Source organism: Athene noctua, chromosome 20 (genome assembly GCF_965140245.1).
Source record: "Athene noctua chromosome 20, bAthNoc1.hap1.1, whole genome shotgun sequence".
NCBI classification, from domain to species: Eukaryota; Metazoa; Chordata; class Aves; order Strigiformes; family Strigidae; genus Athene; species Athene noctua.
This window is the reverse complement of record NC_134056.1, coordinates 5,134,923-5,151,501: the sequence shown is the minus strand read 5'-3', so window position 1 is coordinate 5,151,501 and position 16,579 is coordinate 5,134,923. Positions and strand designations below refer to the sequence as shown.

At 49.3% G+C, this 16,579-nt stretch overlaps 1 protein-coding gene across 1 annotated transcript in view; it reads left to right on the top strand.

Annotated features, from left to right (window-relative positions):
• Positions 1-13,905, top strand: part of CFAP77 (cilia and flagella associated protein 77) — a 61,153-nt gene extending 47,248 nt beyond the window's left edge. Inside the window, exons 4-6 of the mRNA XM_074923934.1 lie at positions 2,599-2,701; positions 4,252-4,353; positions 13,791-13,905. Of these exons, the coding sequence (XP_074780035.1) occupies positions 2,599-2,701; positions 4,252-4,353; positions 13,791-13,859 (274 nt within the window). The 3' untranslated portion in view covers positions 13,860-13,905. The remainder of the gene's footprint in view (positions 1-2,598; positions 2,702-4,251; positions 4,354-13,790) is intronic.
• Positions 13,906-16,579: the final 2,674 nt, after the last annotated feature.

The window sequence follows — 16,579 nt, the reverse complement described above, 5'->3', positions numbered from 1 at the left end:
CCGGGGCCAAAATTCCCCATCCACTCCGATGAGATCAGCATTTGACCTACAAAGAAAAAGCCACCTCACTGAAATCTCTCCAGTAACCTTAGTCAACACGCATTACCCCATACCCCCTGCTCTTCTCCACTTTCTCAGTATTTCTCTCAAAGGAGGCAGGAAAGGGCAGATGAAGCCTCACGTCCTACAGCCCCACCAGAGCTTACGTGTATAACTAAGCACACGAGTCATTCCCACAGATTTCCAAGAGGCAGTTCATGCGTGTATCATTCCAGGCATGATTCTATACTTTGCTGGATCAGGACTTAAATGCGATTAATCACACGGCAGGGAAGGATCTCTGAAGAGCACCAACCCAAATGTGTCCTTTCAAGCATTTACTTACAAGCCAGCTGTGGACTAATCAGTCACCAACTGGCTGGTCCACTGAAGATAGTAAAAGTCACCTCCATGGAGATGTGAAAACACATACAGCTACCACAAAAATCAATAATCAAACACTACACACAACGGCTCAATGTTTTTCTGTGTCCCTACCTGCTATTCCTGCACAACAGGAAAGCTCCTGTCTTGGAGAGCAAAGGGACAGGCCAAGGAAACAAGCCCATGTATAAGGCTCACCATGTGCTCGCGCCAGGAATACCAAAATTTACGCCATGCAATGAGACTGAAAACCCACCTGGACAAAAAGACACTTGACTACAGGTTTGCCACATCTTTTATCCTTTGTAAATATTTTCCCCGGCTCTGATCAATAAGAAATGCCAAACTGGAAGAGAAAGAGGGGAGAAAAGAGGGGACAACGAAGGGTAAATGTTGGTGTCGCCTTTGGCACTGGGTGTCTCCAGATAACGGTGTGGAGCAGCACAGCTGATTTGTAAGCAAAGCCTTGAAAAGCCCTGCAGCATGTGATCTATGAAACAGGAGGTCTGCAGAAGGATGTCTCCTCTGATATGAATGCCCCCTCGGGATGTATATTGCTGGATTGCACATCTAGTATCATTAGAAAACACGACCATAGATTAGGCTGTTTTGAAGCATGTGGTGTGCAATAATTAAGTAATAAAAGTCACCACAGGGGTGAAGGAACAAGAAACAGAAGAGTTACTATTTGCATACGTGCCGCTGGCACCCTTCGTGATCGTCAAAGATGCTCCAGACTGCTAAAAGCTGGCTGCTACCAATTTTGGACCCACTCCTGCCAAAAGCTGTGAAGCACCAGCTCACTCTGTGGCACATGGGCTCTCTCTGCAGAAAACAATCTCCTGGTGGAGCTGGTGGCCCAGAAGCAGCCCAGCAGTTAGCCCAAGTCTCCAGCATCTTGCAGCCCATCCAGAGAGGCAGGGAAAGCACAGCCTCTCTGTTCCAGGAGCTGCAGCTGAAGGCACTGTGGCTACAGGTGGGAGCAGAGCTGGGGGTGACAGTTCCACAGTCACTGGTTGCTGCTGAGATAGAGGAAGTCCCTCCCCAGCAAGGTGTGCAAGGACAAGGACCAATAAAACTTGAGGCTGAGGTCCTCCATCACCTTCAGGCGTTTGCTTCTAGGGGAAAAGAATAGCAGCAGGACCACAGCAATAAATGATATGCTGTCCTCAAGGCAAGAACCCTGCTGCGGCTGCCACTGCCAGTTCTGCCTCCCATGGCGGCTGATGAAGTTAAAGTATCATCACTTGCAAGGAGCAAGGCTCAACAATTTCAGGCTGCAGATCTCCCACAAGCTGGTCAGGTTAATGCCAGCTCAGAGCAGGTGAACAGGACACTGGCCAACAAGCAACTGCCTTTTATTTTTACTATTTTTCTATAACCATGGTCTCTGCTGCTGTCTCCTCCAGGCCAAGAGGCTCCCTGGTACCCTGTTTCAGGGGGCAAATACATCTGGTCTGTGCAGCTGAGGTGCTAGACCAGGGCTCAGTATTTCGGCTCCCCTTTCTGCTGCAGACACCTGACCATCTGCGTGGAGTCCATTTTTATCCCTGTGCAGATTGCTTAGGACAGCACTTACTCCTCTCATCCAATCCGTTTGCAGCTTTTTAGGATACCACAGTAGTGATATTTTAATAGCAAAAGCAGTGTTATTTAGCAAAACACACTTTTCACCCAGTGGTTCTTCCCAGGCAGCTGCCATGGCTGTGTCAGGCTGGAGGGGACCCAACCAGAGCTGCATTGTCACCCTGGTGCTCAGAGGAGCAAGAGCCCAGCTCTCAGCTTCTGGACATGGCCCCGTTCAGTGCTTTCATTACCCACCATCAGGTACCAGCTGGGAAATGCTCTCCTGGAGCCACAGCAGGGCCCAAGGTTGAGCCACAGTCTGTGGTGCTCCACTGTCCTTCCAGCACACCAGGGCTTCAACAGAGGTTGTGCCCATTCCGGGCAATACCCTGGCACAGTCCTGCTACAGGTTATCACAGGCTGTGGCGTATTTAACTTCAAATCAGTGTGGGTTTGAGTCTTTGAGGAAAAGAGCTTTTCCCAGTGTGAGATTTTATTCATGTTCTCACAAGACACGCTTTCCAGGAGCGGATATATGAATCAGCATGGGGAGGTAAAGAGAGGTATTAACCCTAGAGATTATACTGTTGTCTTTTCAATGTTTTCCAGGCCTTGCACTTCCATTTCTGACCTCCTCCAACACAAATACAAGGAGCTGTGGATGGAGCAGCAGAGAGCCCTGACAGCAGCCCTGCAAGTGGAAAAGAAAAAGGTGATAATACCCCAGCAGTGCTTTCCCTTGCTTTACACAGCACTGCTACCAGGCACAAGCCCCACTGTCCTCCCCTATGATGGACGGACTTCTCCCAGCTGGGAGACATCCCTCCTGACTACTAGAAGGCTGGTGAAGCCTAACAAAGATGAGCAGCTTCCTAGCCAAGATGGGCCTGGCTTCAGCCAGAGCATGACCTGTGGGGTGATGCTGTGGGATATATCCAAATGTGTGTGTGTGTTCATAAATGTACTCTAGAGGCAAAAGGGAAGGTGGGTTATTTTTAAAAGTATTTTTGTATCTGAAGATATGCACAGGAGCTGAGAAAGCTCTCCAGGGCAGCAGTGCTTTGGCCAACGCCTTTCAAAGGCTCAGACACTTGTCCTGTAGACACACCATTCTAGCAATCATCAAGCATCTGTCTGCATAAAAAGCCTCTAGTCACAGGTGAACTCCTGGTATCGATCAAAATGGAGGCTCTGGTTCTCTTTGCATCACCACAATAGTTAAACACCCTGCTGTAAAAAAGAACTAAGTTTCAAATTATCTTTGGTATTTATGTCATTCCCATGCCAGGAGCCCTGCAGACTGTCCTTTGGACCACATCAGCTCTGCTCGGGTTACCTGTGACAGTGGACAAAAAGGAACAAACCAACAAACGTTCATGGGACCGGCCCCAGCCCTGATCCTGGCACCGTGTGGTTGATGCCAGCACCCTCAGCAGTTGTTAGAGTGCAACGCTGTGCTGTTAAACACACCGATATTGTAATAACATTTAAAAGCAGCCAATGACTGTTTTATTAGTTAATGGCTCAAAGAAGAGTCAAGCTAATATGGTAATGACCAATTTCAATGGGCTTACTGCCATCACAAACTATGCTTTATAGTTGAAGTACAAGAATACAGTGTTCTTAATTAGCAGCTACTTTATGAATGCACAAGCCTAGGATGCTGGAAAGTGCATTCCTACCTTATCTATTAAGGACTGATGTTTTTAATCACTAAGCTCCCTCCATCAAGTTCCCAAAGCCTGTAGCCACCAATTACTGAGTTAAGCAACACAAACCTACATCCTAGACCACAGAGCAGACAGATTCCCCAGGGTTTCATGCAGTGGCCAAAACATTCAGCAGGTACCTTCACTACCTTGTGTTGAGACTACGAAGCACCGCAAGCTGCAGTTAATCAGGAGAGCAACACACACCAGACATCCAGGAGCACCCCCACGGTGGGGGTGGTGGAAGTGACTTTCCCAGCGAGGGATGAGCCATTGTTCTAGCCCAGAACACAGGGCTTCCTGCTGGCAGCGGGCATCTCACTGGGATGCTGGATAAAGCAGACACTCGGAGCTGGCAGCTGCTCATGTTTTTCTCATCACTGTGTTTTAGATATCAGTATTAACTGCATGGACATTAAACTGCTCACATCAGGCACTTGTGGTCATTTGTCTCAAGTCACTTTTAGTCTTGTTCATCTCAGTGTCATTACATTGCACCAGGCTGATGTATATAGCTGTGCAGCTATTTCAGCCCATTCTTGTTTACCTTTAGTTACAGGAATACAAAGTGTGTGAAACCCGCACCACATTCCTGCGAAAACACCCACCACCTGCAAAGAAGGAGTCCTTCTGGCACCTGCCCCACCTGGAGAAGGTATGGAGCACTTGACTGCACACAGAGACACCTTCTAACCTTGCCCACATGCCCTGATAACACCCTTAGCACACAATGAAGGTAGACACAAGGCTCACAAGACCCTAAAATGGTCCTGCACTGGATGTATTCAGACATCAGCCCCTTTTCAGACTTCAAGGTGAAATACTTTTTGCAGTCATAAGCACTGCAAGAGAGGCAGCAGTTGCCCAGATAAAAACTTAATGACTTTTTCTACCTTATGTGAACTTTCATGAGATGAGAAGCATCTTTTTACGCCTTTAGTACTGGGGTGGTCTTGGTTCACTGCTGGTACTGCCACAACTGCCCTACACAAGCAAGACAGACAAACCTGCATTTTGGTGGCCTGCCATTTTATCAGCTCTCACCATAACTAATTCAGACCACACCAGATGTTTCAAGAAGCATTTTTGCCCCAAGAATTAGAGCTTTCCAGAAAGCCTGCACTCTTGATACCTTTCTAAACTACCCGATTGACAATATTCACCCCGAGACTGAACAAAGGGCCTAGACAGGTTGCAGATGTGTGTGACACTTCCTTTAATTGATCCAAATAAGAGCCAAGGTGAAGATTTCTTGTTCTAGCAATGGGATCTAAACACCTCCCTGAATTCATCTGCGCATCCTGCTGTGCTCTGGGGTATTTGTTTGAATTTCGTCAGCTTTGTTTGTGCTGTAAATTATAGGGAAACTTCAAGTGAAGGGCTAGGGGGCATTTTAGGAGAGAAGGGAAGAGAGCTGGGCAAGTGGAACAGAAAGGAGACACCAGAAAGTCTGAAAGCACTGAAACCCTGCAAGGAGTTTACATGGCCAAAATCATATCTGGCATTGATAGATAATGCTTCAAAGAGCTTCTCAGCCCTCTGCCCCAGCCCTTGTTCTGCTGGGGTTATTATTTTTTGCCACGCTGTTGATTTTTAACCACAGTTTAAACCAACGAAGAAACCTTGTGCCTTCCTGAAGCTAATTTACTTCTACAAGTTGAAGAGTTTCGACCAAGAAATGTGTTTTGCACCACCTTGATGTATTCTTCTTAAGTCCTGTCTAAGACTGTCCGATTAGCATATGTCAGTAATCATTTATCCCTGCTGCCTGTCAGCACAGAGCTGCTGCTGCGGCTAGTGTCAGGGAAAGAACATGACCGATCGCTGTTAAACAGATTGTGTAAGTCACACGAGATACTGGGGCAAGCCTCCTCTTTAGAGCTCCTCTCACCCCAGACCTTTCCATCACTATTCATTTTTCAGCCTGTGTTTTTCTTCATGCCTTCCCTTTTGTTTCATCCATGACTGTGGTTGGGTTCCTCCCCCAGCCACAGCTCTCAAACCTCTGAGTCTTTTCTTCCTCTCTTTGCCTTTCTCCTTCCTCTCCTCTTCCCTTCCTTCCCAGAGGCAGCATCCAAGGGGAGGAGGGACAGCTCATTTTGCACAGCCTCTGCAGATTTTCTGTATTTGTCTTTTCTCATTACATTAACCTGGAAGGTTTGCCTTTCCCCAGCTGCAGATCTAACAGGCACAGCCCACATCAAAACTTGGATCAGGAAATTCATTACTTGTGTTGAGTTTCAGTGCATGGTTTCCCCCATGGAAAAAAGTTTTCTTGAACATCCATAAATGTTTACCCAGTTAAAAGTAGTAACAACCCAGAGAAAGTTGATAGTTCCCAAAGACACTTAGTAGCCTCAAAACTTACGCATTAACTATCTCTGTAAAGTTGGGTTCTACATAGGTAGTGGTGGAAGGGTCTTGAAAGGCAGTGGCCTAACTCTCCAACCAAACCCAGGGACTCCAGCAGTCACTCGATCAACCCCTCCTTTACAAGGGTGAGAATAGAGAGCAGTGCTCCAGAGGTGAGGGAGCTTGTTCTCACAGTGTTTGTCCTTGTGAAACCTTTCTCAGGCTCTTCCATGGTGGTAGATAACTACTTTATGGGGTTTTTTAAGTCTCGATGGCCTGGAGAGACCAGCTGTTAGCTCTGACCACTGCGGTCAGCTTACCCAAACACGGTCTTTAATCCATAGACCACCCTCATCCTACTGCACAAAAAGCAGTATGAAAAGCAACCACAAAAATATCACTTTACAAAAACCTTTTAGCAGACTTGCATCTGCATATTATTTCCTACCACCCTTCCCTGACATTGTCCTGTTCTGGCCACTACAGACGATGCTCATAGGAACAGCTTCAACCTCTGAGCAAGAATATTCAGACTCCATTGTCCTGACCACAACCCCACTTTGGACTGGTTTTCCATGTGACCTGAGGCTGGTGCAAGGTGCGGGGGTGTGACGTGTCCTCACTCATCCTTCTTGTCACAGGCACCCCCTGTCATCTGACATGATGCCTTTTAGTCTGGCTCGTTTTGGGGGCTGGGGGGAGCAATACAGAGCACCCAGCTACCAAGATGGTTGTAACCCAAACCAGGAAACAGGAGGAAGATGAGGATTTTTTTTCCTTCAGAGCCATAAAAATCAACAAGGATGATTTTTCTATTCCCATCCTGATCCCTTAGAGAACTGCAGAAACTGGGTGTGAATGTTACTACTGGCTCTTAAACTGGGCTTTCCATTCAGCCCCTGCAAGACTATCTCCTGGCGCCGTGCTACAGCTTGCAGAGGAAGTTTAAGAGAAGAAAACAAAGGAGCTTTGCCCTCCCCACTAATTGCCTTTGCTTGCTCCCTGCATTGCCAGGGCTGCATGACATTATGTAGTCATTCAGTCAGTAAAGTATAGACAAATTGACTACATTTTCATCTGGATTTAGGTTTCAGCCCCACTGCTTTAGAATAATGGCCCACGCTATTAAGCTAACCGGGTGATTTACAGGCTCTCCCACACCGGGCGATCGCTCCTGCTCCTCGTCTCGCTCCGAAGGACCGACCTGGCACGTGGTCTCCTGGGCCCTCCAGCTCACTGAAGCAAACAGGTCACAGGGACCCAGTCCTGTCCTGATGGGCAGTTCATTAGGGAAAGTTGCTGAATTGAAGTACTTCATTACTAGTATATTTTTTACAAAACCAAACACAAGTTAACTCCTTACTCACCTCAGCAAGAACCTTCTGCTACCCTCCTCTTCCTCAGTCACCCCCCAAGGCAAATGGCTTCTGCCTTACTCTGCCTGCAGCAACATGATTCCTGAGCTCGGGTTTTGCCAACACCCTGTGCACCAAGACTTTGTAGATGTGGGACTACCTTCCCTGGGGGCTGTACCTCAGGCACCCAGCATGGACATAAATGCTCCTGCCCACCACGTTCACGGGATGTGTCCTGTCCCGGTGTCACTCATCGCTAGCATCATGCTGGCCCAGGCAGAATGGCATCCCTGGGGTCAACCAAACTCTGGAATGAGTGTTGCTGCCAAAGTACAGCATCCCCACAGCCCTGTCTGTGCCAGCCCAGGGCGAGGCTCCAGCTTACCTCCATCCAAATATTTCATAGGCACAATCCATACCAGTAAGTCAACGCTGGCCACTCCGCAATAGATTCCCAGGGCTCTGACAAGTCAATCCAGAAGAGCTCAGGTAGCAACACCGCACGCAGCAGCGATGCAGGACAGAATTCACCAATGTGTCAAAATATCTTCATGCACCGCGTGTCACTGACACCAGGGTTTTTCCTTTGCTCATTAGAGAATTCCAACTTGCACAGACCTTCAAGGTGGCTTTCCAGGGAGAATAGTCTTGTTTACTTGACCAAACAGGGGGAGGAAAGAAAATGCGATAACTTTGGACAACACTTTTGTCAACATGTGCTGCCTTCCCGAGCAGATGAAACGAGCTGCACTCGATGCGCAATATGAATAAGCGATAAGCAATTGACGAGCAAGTGTTCGGGTACCTTGGCAAAAGACTTAATTTGCAACCTGGCACAAAATCAAAGGCTCTGTCAACGACTGAGCGGCTCTCCCGCGTATGCCTTGCGTTACCTGGGAAAGCTCTGTCAGGTAAATTTCCACTGAAAGTAATTAGAGGAATCCCCACTGTATAAACTTTGCAGCAAAATTCTGGGCTCCGGAATTTGATTCTCACCAGGGATCCGATATCTGCTCACAGCCTGATCCTTCGTCAGAATTAGCAGTTGAGGTTTAACACATACACACAAAAATGTTCCACATTTCTTTTTAATGCCTTACCTCTATTTTTGTCTAAAGAGCTGAACTGACAAACACAGCTCATGTAATCTTGCAACTGTTGTCTTGTCAGAAAAGCCATAGTCTCTGCTTAAATAACCTAGGCTTGATACACACCGTGCACGGTGAGCTGGCTTTTCAGATACAGCATTTATCCTCCCAGGTTTGAGGGCAGCAAAACTTCATGGAGTTGGAGTGTTATAAAACTTGTCTCCTGGGGCCTAAATACTGCTTAAAGAATAAAGCAACGAGTTCAAGAGCTTTCTGTCACCATGGTACCAGATCAAACCTCCCTTCAGCTAGGATTTTGGCTGTCCAAAAGCAAAAAAAAAGTGTCACCTGATGGCTGTTCAATCACCCTAGTGACATGAATCGGTGGGTCCCAGCCCCACAGTGACAATCCAAAGCAGCACCGCTGGCCCTCAGTGGTGGCCACCCTACAACAGGCACAATGCAAAAAAAGAAAATACAACACCCCTCAGGGTTCCAAATGGGCAGCAGAGACCCAGCTATCCTGAGCATGATCCCTGCACGTCCCCACTGGGACCACAGCAGAGGTGTCACCTCCCACACCGCAGCCATTCTGTGACTAAACACAGGCTCCAGGCCCCAGGTCACCATCAGATTCTGGAGGTTTTCTTGTTTTGCCTAATAGCTGAATCTTCCAGCAATTCAGTTGCTCAAATCACAGCCTTGCCCAGTATCCCTGTGCATGTGCCCTGGACACACTCGACCTCTCCATCACACCCTAATGCTGCTCTCTGCCATGCTCAGCCCTTCCTCAGAAACACGATAACCCATCTGCCATCTCTGCCATTTTTATTGCTCTCTGACATCTCCCAACTGGCACAAGAAAACCCCAGCCCTCCCTGTGCAGCCATCTCCAGGGCAGTCCCCACCTACATCCAAGCCCTGGTGTCCAAAGGCAGCACAAGCAACTGTTGGCAAGTAATGGCCGTTGCTGTTATGGAGCTATTCACCTGAGAAGGGAATGGATTTGGGGTGGTTGCAGCCTCACAGTACAGTAAAACTAGACATCCTATGTTGGGCTACAGGTCAGCACCTACCACTGCTTTCAGCTCTCCCTACTGTTTCACACACAAATCCAGAGAATTCCTTTTTAAACAGACTTGGGGTTTTGTTCATGGTCCTATTCTGCCTTCTGCAGAGATGCTCTTCACCAACAGACAGCTCAGTTTGAAGCAAACTCTTGCCTGGCATGAAAAGGGTCGGGATTCAGATCTCAGAAACATGAATTTGGTGTGAAAGCTGCCAGCTCTGCTCTGACCCCAGGACACCTGCCAAGGGGCGCACATGCCAGGTTACATCTCCAGTGGGTTAATTCTCCTTTATTCACTCTGTTGCCCAGACCAAGTGACCAGTGAACTCCAGAAAACATCTGTGGCCCTTATTTTCAGGAAGGAAAAAAAACCAAAATCCCCAAATCCCCATGGGGCATTAAATACAGCAGCCAAAAATTGCTGAGCACTTTTTGAAACCTTCTTGGGTTTGAAGCAAACAAAGATCATTTACCCAGACCCCCTTGTCCTGCATTTGCCTATGTTCTTAGAGAAGTGGGGAGAGAAAAATCAACCCCATTCATTAAAACGGTTAAGCGTGCTACTGTCAGGAAAAGCCACTGTATTTGTAACCCTAATAATCCAGCACACACCTCGGAGCACAGCTCCTCTTGGACAGAATAACGTCTGTTTTAAAAGTACCTACTCTCTAACTTGTCATGGCATTTGTTGACAACCCTATTGAAAGCCTCTCTCAATGCAGCTGTGAAGGATCTTTCAGCACCTCTTTCTCTTTCCTAGACAGTTTTTGAAAGGGAGGGAGAAAAAAAAAAAGCCATCAATACAGGGGGAAAAAGGCATCAGCAGCCAACATCAGCTGATGAAGCGCCTCACCTGGGCCCCCAGCACACCGCCTCCAATTAAATCAAAATGGTTTGTTTTTAATGGTCTTTTACACTGACAAGTGGGCTATCATTCCAGGCCTAGAGAGCTGTCAGGGAGCCGAGGCAAATCCTCCGTTGATAATGCCCAATGCTTCCAATTAGGAGTCGAGGCCGCTCCTGGCGCACTAACGATTCCCCAGCCTCCCCCAAGGCCCCTTCGGCGCTGGCTGTTTCGTCTTCCCTCTTCCTCCGCCGCAAATTACTGACACAAAACGGAGGCGCCCCGGTGCCTCCTCACCACGCCGGGCCCCGGCCCTGTTGGATTTAATGAGGCGATGGAAGTTTTTGCGGATCTTTCGCTAAATTCTTTTCTTGTTTGACAGCTGCTTGAGTGTTGACCTTATAAAAGATTTAGTGTTTCTCATTATTTTCTGTCAAGCTTTACAAGTGATAGCTTCACGGAAATCATTTGCATCTCGATGCGCGCGCGCGCGGTTTTTGTCTGTACGGGGATGCTCGGCGCGGCGTGCGTCAGGGTGTACACCCTACCCCTCTCCGTATTGTGTATTTTATTCCCTCCTCCCCCCCACCCTTGAAAAAAAAACCAAACATGGCACTGTTTTGTGTTGTTTTGAGGGAAAAAAAAAACAGGAGAGGACTTAAAAGACCCAGGATTTGTTAGACTTCTGTAAATAAGGGAGGTTTTGAAAAAGGAATAGAGATTGGTTTCAAGAAAGTGTTTTGTCACCCGCTAAAAGGATTCGATCAAATGGATGATGGAAAAACTAGGCTGAGTCTAGGGGCGGCTTTGTTGTTAAAGTGAAAAATCGTACAAGGCTGGGAAGCTGCCTTTGAGCAGGCGCCAGAGCCAGGCAGGTGCTGGGAGGAACGGGTACAGCCGCATCTCCCTGCGGCCGAGCGGGGACCCTCCCAGGGCAGGAGGAGAGCCTGGTGCTGCTTATGACTTACATCAGCCCTTTTCACAGGTTCTTCCTCAACACCTTCCACAAATCACCACAAAACATTTAATCCAGCTCTATTAATTAAAACTTCCCCCCCGAAACTAAGCTTACTGACCACCCAAGGGTGCTCACAGGGCCCAGCAGCTACGGCACACACACCCCAGCACCCACCTCATCATCGACAAGCCCAACACCAACGCCACCCACAAAACCCTGGGCAGTCTCTGGGGTACATGCTCTGCCGCTGCCAGGGGAGCTCTGCCTTCCCTGTACCAGCTTCGCCTTTCTGCATCGCACATACAAGTTATTAGTCCTCTACTAACATCCTGCTTCTGCTTGCGACGCATGTGGTTGTATTAATGCTTGACAAACGATCATTTACAGGCCTCTGATTTAAAACATTATCATAACTGGGAAACCTAAATGAAAATAAGCCCCAAATACATATTTAAGTATTAAGAGTGAGAAGGGTTTGGTTTTTTTTTTACTGCCCCTCTAATTCTTTGAAGCAAGCACTGACATGACAACACCCCAGTTATAAGTGTCCTGCAGGGTTTAATTTGTCAATAACAAATGCAAGAAACAACAGCAAAAAGCAAAACATTGCTTCTAATCTGCAGCTGAAAGCCATTGCAGCTCCATCATCCTGCAAGGAAAATCACCAAGGCTCATGCCTACAAACTGTATTCCTGTCCTGCTACAGCCAGTGCTCCAAATCCATGATTCAGACAAAATCCTGGCATAACAGTCCGTAACCACATCAGAGTAATGGTGAAGATCATCAGCTGTCTCTAGAGGAAGTACCTTTGGGTTCATCATTTAAAATATGAATTACAAGAATCAGAGATGAGGATTCATCACTGGCATTGACTTCTCAACACCAGTCTCTGTCATAATAAGACCTTTGACCCAAGGACACCCTTATCTTGACTCTAATCTAATTACTGGCCCTCATTATGAGAGGGTTTCTCATTTTTTAAAATAGCACTTGTCCCCTGTCCTACACCTGGTGCTTCCCACTTACTCATGCTGAGGGCAGAAGCTGGCATCCCTCAACTTTGTCAAGGCTCTGCTAATTTTAATTACTGCCAGTTGTGGCTCAGTGTGACATTTCTCACCTGGGAGCTTTGCACCAAGACTAAAGTGAATGAACTGCTGTTTCCTCCCCTGCAGCTTCAGCCCAGTCCCAGGCAGAAATTTCCCTCTGCCCAGTTCCCAGCAGTGGTGGGCAGGGAACACGAAGGCAGAGGCACATTCAAGAGAAGCAGCTCAGCTGTCCTTACCTGCAGACACTGGATTTTTCTAACAATCCCAGCTCTGAAGGAAAAACTCCTGCATCTTTAAATGGAGATTGGAGTTGGCCCAGCTGGGGATTGTCCCTGCCAGCTCCCAGGGGCTGCCCACCTACTTCAGCAGCCCTTGGTTCTGCCTCCCCCCACCTTTCCCTCCCAGAGAGGGCTTATGTCACTGCTGCTGCTTGTGAAAAAGCAAAAACATCCAGAAACAACTGTCTGAAGTTAGGCACTCAAATGCATATTTAAGTACCTGAACGCCTTCCTCCAGAGAGGGGGAATAGCTAAATATGCTTTGTTTGTCTTGATTAATGAGATCACTAGCAAGCTTTTCAGGGCAGAGACTGCTGTGTATTTTTACATATGCAAAACCTGACATCCAGCCAGCCTGAGCAGGGTGGGGGAAGCGGGAGGCAGCTCCACACGTCCACACAAGGCAGATGTATGGCACAAGGAATTGTGCTGGGACAGGTAAAGCCCGTGGCCCCCCATGGTAAACCAGCTCCGTAGATGAAGACACTCACACATCTCAGTAACTCCGCATCTACTGCGTAGCTTTGCTGCACGCAGGTGTGTGTAAACCCCACCGCTCACCCCAAAAGGCCCTGGGACCTTCCTCCCCGAGATGACTTCCCCTTTGTTTGTCACAGGTATTTGTTCACCCCCCCCACACCCCCCTCCAAGGTGCTTTCTGGGGAGAGGCTGCTTGTCTGTCTGTTGGGCAGGTCATGTAAGAATCCCTGACCCCAACAGGGCCTTCCCTGGGAGCTCTGAGCCCATCCCGGCCCCCGCAGTGAAGCACACAAGTCCTGTGCAGTAGAAAACAAGCTGTATTTATTTCAGGGTCCATCTTAAGGCATGTCAGCATTTGAAAATGTCAGACAACCACCACACCATGGTAAGACTACAGGATCTTGTTACTAGAGCAAAATAAGAATCTCCTGAAGTCAATCAGAAAACCAGTCCTCATTTTAAACAGGTTAAGTGTTTAACTTCAGTTGGAGCAACATCTCCTAAACAGGCAAAACCCCTTGTGCTAATCTGCAGTCTCTTTCCTGCTTGTGCTACAACCTATTTTCTTTGGCTGGCTGCTCGCTGTAACCAATCGTCTATCTGCTCCTTTCCTTATAGGTTGGGCCTCATCTCAGTACTTTTCCAGACCGTGACGCTCGTAAAAAGGCGTTCAGTGCCTCCTATTGAGAAGTGCCTGCGAGACGTGGTCCCCTTCCCCAGAGCATCTCTGCCGAAGCACTGTGCGGGGCTCCACAGCCCCCAGACCCTTCCATAGCCACAGGCAATGGGTTTTCTCTCTCTTTTTAAGGAGTTATGCAAATGCAGATATAGCCAAATAAATCATAAATATGAGAGGAATGATTCTGTCTCAGCCTGTTCATTGCTTCACGTCAGATGCACACCACCTTACTCAGTCTGATCACCACAGGTCTAATCGTGCTCGAGGTAACAACACTCCCAGCAGGAACAGGGCAGTGTTCACACCAGTACAGCCCCAGAGGGAAAGCAGAACAGTCTCCTTCACTGTCTGTTCAGAACAAATATATTAAATGCAACCATCTCCCAGTCGATGTCAAGTCTATAATATCTCATAATCCATCAGTCCTTCTCATTTCTTTGCCGAGTAAACTTCCCATCACCGCCTGATGCCGCAAAGCCCTTACCTGTGTGAAGGCATCCTCACACCTGCTTTAGGGGCTCTGCCAAACTGAGGCCTCACCACAGAGCAATGCCACCACTTGAGGATGGCTCCGGCCAGTCCCACACTTACCCTCAAAGAGCTGCTGTCCCTCAGGGCTGAGCTTCTCCAAGCAGCTGCTGAACAAACTCAAACTGCACCAGCACCAACTCAACATCACAGCACCCAAACCCAGCTTGGTCACCAACAGGTGACAGCAGAGGCTCAGACAGGTACCGACACATTTAAAATCCATCTCCAACCAACAGGGCGTTTCACCTTCGGAAAATACCACTTGCTGATAACCATGATTAACTGTGCATCTCCAAGATTGTTAGAGGAATAATTAATTACTCCTATGTAGTCAGCTTCTCAATCTACTGTTTTATCTCCAATTGTACCAGGTAGTATCTAAGTCCAATTTTCAGTTTTCGTATTTGGCACTTGGAGAGCTCGGGTGTGTTCACCCTGGGACAGCCCAGGCACCGCAGGGCCGTGCTCCGAGAGGTGGGACCTGCTGTCCTGGGCAGCCCCAGCTCAAGAGAGGGTCAGTGACAAACACTGCAGAGGGGGTGGATGTGCCCAGCATGACTTTGCCCCACACACCTCAGCACTGGGGTTACTCCAGCCTTTCTACACAGACCCACCAGCAGGTGAAGAAGCTATTCTGAGACCCCCCAGGGCTCATTCCCCATCAGATTTTCAATCAAACTTTTAAGCCCAAACCTCAAACAGCAGAGTCCTTCATAACACTCAACTGCATGGCTCAGGACACAAGAACAAAGCAAACTGCAGGGGCAGCTTTTCTTACCCCTGCCAGGACAAGGAAGGCTCCACACCAACTGCACTGGCACTTCCCACACCCCCTCCTTAGGAGCAGCTTGTGCCTCAACCTGCCCTTTATATAAGGAAGCAGCGGTAGCAAACTCCACCCTGCCCACACCTGAGCTGAGAGAGGAAAGAAATCACCTGCTCCACACCAGGGAAACCCTGGTATGTGCTTCCCTCTTTTTAGTGCAGGCCTCTAAATAAAACCCATCTAAAATAACTAGGGGGATAACAGTAGGGTCTGCCATGCTGGCAGGGGTGGATTATAGCTGGAGACCTTTCCCACCTCCCCAGGGAAGGAGGAGGCCAGGCCTTAAACGACTCATCTGCTAAAAATGACACTGTTTATGAGTGTGTGAGAAACCCAGGCATGAGGTTTGCCCGGCGGGAGCCACGTCCAGCTCTTGCTCCAGCCACAGCATCGGTGTCTGCCTGCAGCAACCGCTCAGGTCCTTGGGGTGTGCGAAGGGGGGAAGGAAACACCTCCAGGGAAAACCGCTGGCGAAAACCACGGCGTGAACCAAGCCCATGCAGATCCAGGACAGGCCCAAGAAGCCAGCAAAGAGACCAGAACCCCAAAAAGCAACAGCCGAGTCAAACGAAGTGTGTTCAGGAGGAGACACCGCTCGGTGGGGCTTGTAGTCAACAGCCCGGCTGTGCCCCGAAATCCTGAGCAGGGTCGTGCCCCCAGACACCCCGAACCTCACCGCTCGGACGGGCTGTCGGGCGGGAGCACGGGGCACCCACTCCCCGCTGCCTCGGCACCCACCTGCACCCCGTGTGGGGCCGGGCACCCCCCGTCTGGCCCCGCCGTGGGGGCGAGGGATGGAGCCGCTTGTCCCCCGCCCCCCCGAAGTGCCACCTCGGACGCGTCCCCACGGCGGCCCCCGCTCCCCACCGCCCCCAGCCCGTGGGCAAACTCACGGAGGGGGGGGCACAACCAAGCCGCAAGCGGGGCGGCCCCCTCCTCTCCCCCTGCCCCGGCCGTGCCGGGGTCCCGACCCCCCCGCAGCCGCCGGACGCTCCTTGTCCTGCAGTGACACCCACTGGTAAAGGGGGTTGTAACGCTGCTGCAGGTTCCCCACCGCCGGGCCCCGCTCCCCGTCACTGCGATCCTCCGGCTGACTCTCCCCCCGGTTTTCTGCCGTTTCCCCCCACCCCCCGAGCCGCTCTGCCCTTCTCTCTCTCATGAAGATATATTCGTTTCGTTACCGGAGCATCCCACCGAAGTCTGTCGCTGCTGAGCATCCCTGTGCGCCTGCCTGGGCACGGCCCTTCCGAGCACCCAGCTTGGGTTCGGAGAGAAATTCAGTACAACTGAGCCTCTGGGGATTTTCCTGCCTAAGCCAGACCCTTCCAGGGTACTGGGCTGTGCACCGCCAGCAGATATTTCTGGACTAAC